This window comes from Quercus lobata, chromosome 4 (assembly GCF_001633185.2).
Source record: "Quercus lobata isolate SW786 chromosome 4, ValleyOak3.0 Primary Assembly, whole genome shotgun sequence".
NCBI lineage: Eukaryota > Viridiplantae > Streptophyta > Magnoliopsida > Fagales > Fagaceae > Quercus > Quercus lobata.
This window is the reverse complement of record NC_044907.1, coordinates 93,854,370-93,856,093: the sequence shown is the minus strand read 5'-3', so window position 1 is coordinate 93,856,093 and position 1,724 is coordinate 93,854,370. Positions and strand designations below refer to the sequence as shown.

Sequence of the window (1,724 nt, the reverse complement as noted above, 5' to 3'; positions counted from 1 at the left end):
GGAGGGATTTTTGTTGGTTTTTCGTGGTTCTTCTTTGGAGTTTTGGAGGAGTTGAAATAGAGGTAGGCTTAGACTCTGATCTGATCTGTATTTTTATTTTTATTTTTATGAAAGATCTTATCTGTATTTATGGTCTTAAACTTTGATATGTTGGGGGGTTTTTCATGGTTCTGTTTTTGGAGTTTTGGAGGGGTTGAAATAGAGGTAAGCTTAGACTCTGATTTGATCTGTATTTTTTTTTTTTTGTTTTTTTGATGAAAGATTTGATCTATATTTATGGTCTTAGACTCTGATCTGTAGTATTGAGTAGAATATTTGTGCTTTTTACTTTGTTTTGCATGGTTCTTGTGATGGTTTCTGTTCTACACAGTTTAAAGATTCAAACAATGTTTTTTTTTTTTTTTTAATTGGGCCATGGATTGGGCCTGAGGTGGCAGGGCCCGTGGAGCCTGACAGGGTGGGTTTGGGGTTAAAAAAAAAACCCCGCTTATTAAAAAGGGCAGGTTTGGGTTTTGGAGTCAGGTCGCGAGTCGGGTTCGGGCATAAAGAAACCCGCCCCGAACTCGACCCGTTGCCCTTCCTATAAGTAGGGATGGCAAATTTTGCCCGACCTGCAGGTACCTGGCCTAGCCCGACCCTAATGAGTTGGGTTTTACCTGGCCCAATAAAGAATAAGGTCGGGTTTGGGTTTTTTTAAAAAAAAAAAACCCAAAACGGGTCTGAGTTGGGTCCGGGTTTTATACTTATATCCTAAATTACTAAAATACCCATATATATATATATATATATATATATATATATCTATTAACCCTAAAACTAAAAGTTCAGCTCACACTCACTCACAGCCACCTCTCCTTCTCATCTCACTTGGACTCAGTTTCATCTCACAGCCGCCTCTCTTCTCTCCCATTCTCACTCACTCAATCTCACAATTCACAATCTGAGTCAGAGAAACTTCTTGTAGCCGCCTTTATGTGTCTAATATAATATTCCTGCAAATTCATCCATAGAAAGTTAGCAAAAATGCTAGTACAAACAAAACAAAGCCAGCCATTTAAAAGCTAACCCCAATCTACACCACCAGCAATAAATGGCATACCTGATAAGCTTCTGGACCCTCAGCATTAACGCTAGCACGAAAAACCACATATTGCATGTCTGTCAATGTGCAAACAGTATCAAAGAGAAGCTTTGGCCTATCTTTACTCTGGATAGTAACCACAAAGTAGTCTTTGTCACGCCAATTGACAACATTCACATTAGGTCTTTTGTTCTCATCCAAGGCATCATCGTTAGCTCGTTCATAATCCCTATCATCAAACATCATCTGGGGAAGCCGTCTCGCAGTGTGTTTGATCCCATGAGACACCACAGTCTTAGCTTCACTGGATTTGTTGCAGCCCTTAAGTACATTGCCACCACCAACAACAACAATGGCGGACACAACGACACCGTTGAGTTCTTCTTCAGGTCTCGTGGCATTCAGCCTTTCTTCAGGTCTCGTTGGGCTTCAATTCTTTTTTCTTTTTTTTTGGTTGGGCCACAATGGGTTTCTCATTACATTGCAACCTCATGTCTCTGATTTCTTCTGAATTACCAAACATTGCAAACCAAATTCCAAAAATAGCACAACATTTTTTGAATTGCTGCTTCGTAAGGGATCATGTGAAGAGATTCGCAATTGGCGAGCTATTTTAAATCACCCATTTTTGCTACAACTAAAT

The 1,724-nt window shown here is 39.7% G+C and overlaps 1 protein-coding gene across 1 annotated transcript; it reads right to left on the bottom strand.

Moving 5' to 3' along the window:
* Nucleotides 1–903: 903 nt before the first annotated feature.
* Nucleotides 904–1,481, bottom strand: LOC115983947 (ACT domain-containing protein ACR4-like). The gene is made up of 2 exons (XM_031106811.1): nt 1,100–1,481; nt 904–992 (listed from the first exon to the last, which is right to left on the bottom strand). Exons 1-2 carry the CDS (start codon nt 1,325–1,327, stop codon nt 927–929), a joined length of 294 nt encoding a protein of 97 aa, XP_030962671.1. The 5' UTR covers nt 1,328–1,481; the 3' UTR covers nt 904–926.
* Nucleotides 1,482–1,724: the final 243 nt, after the last annotated feature.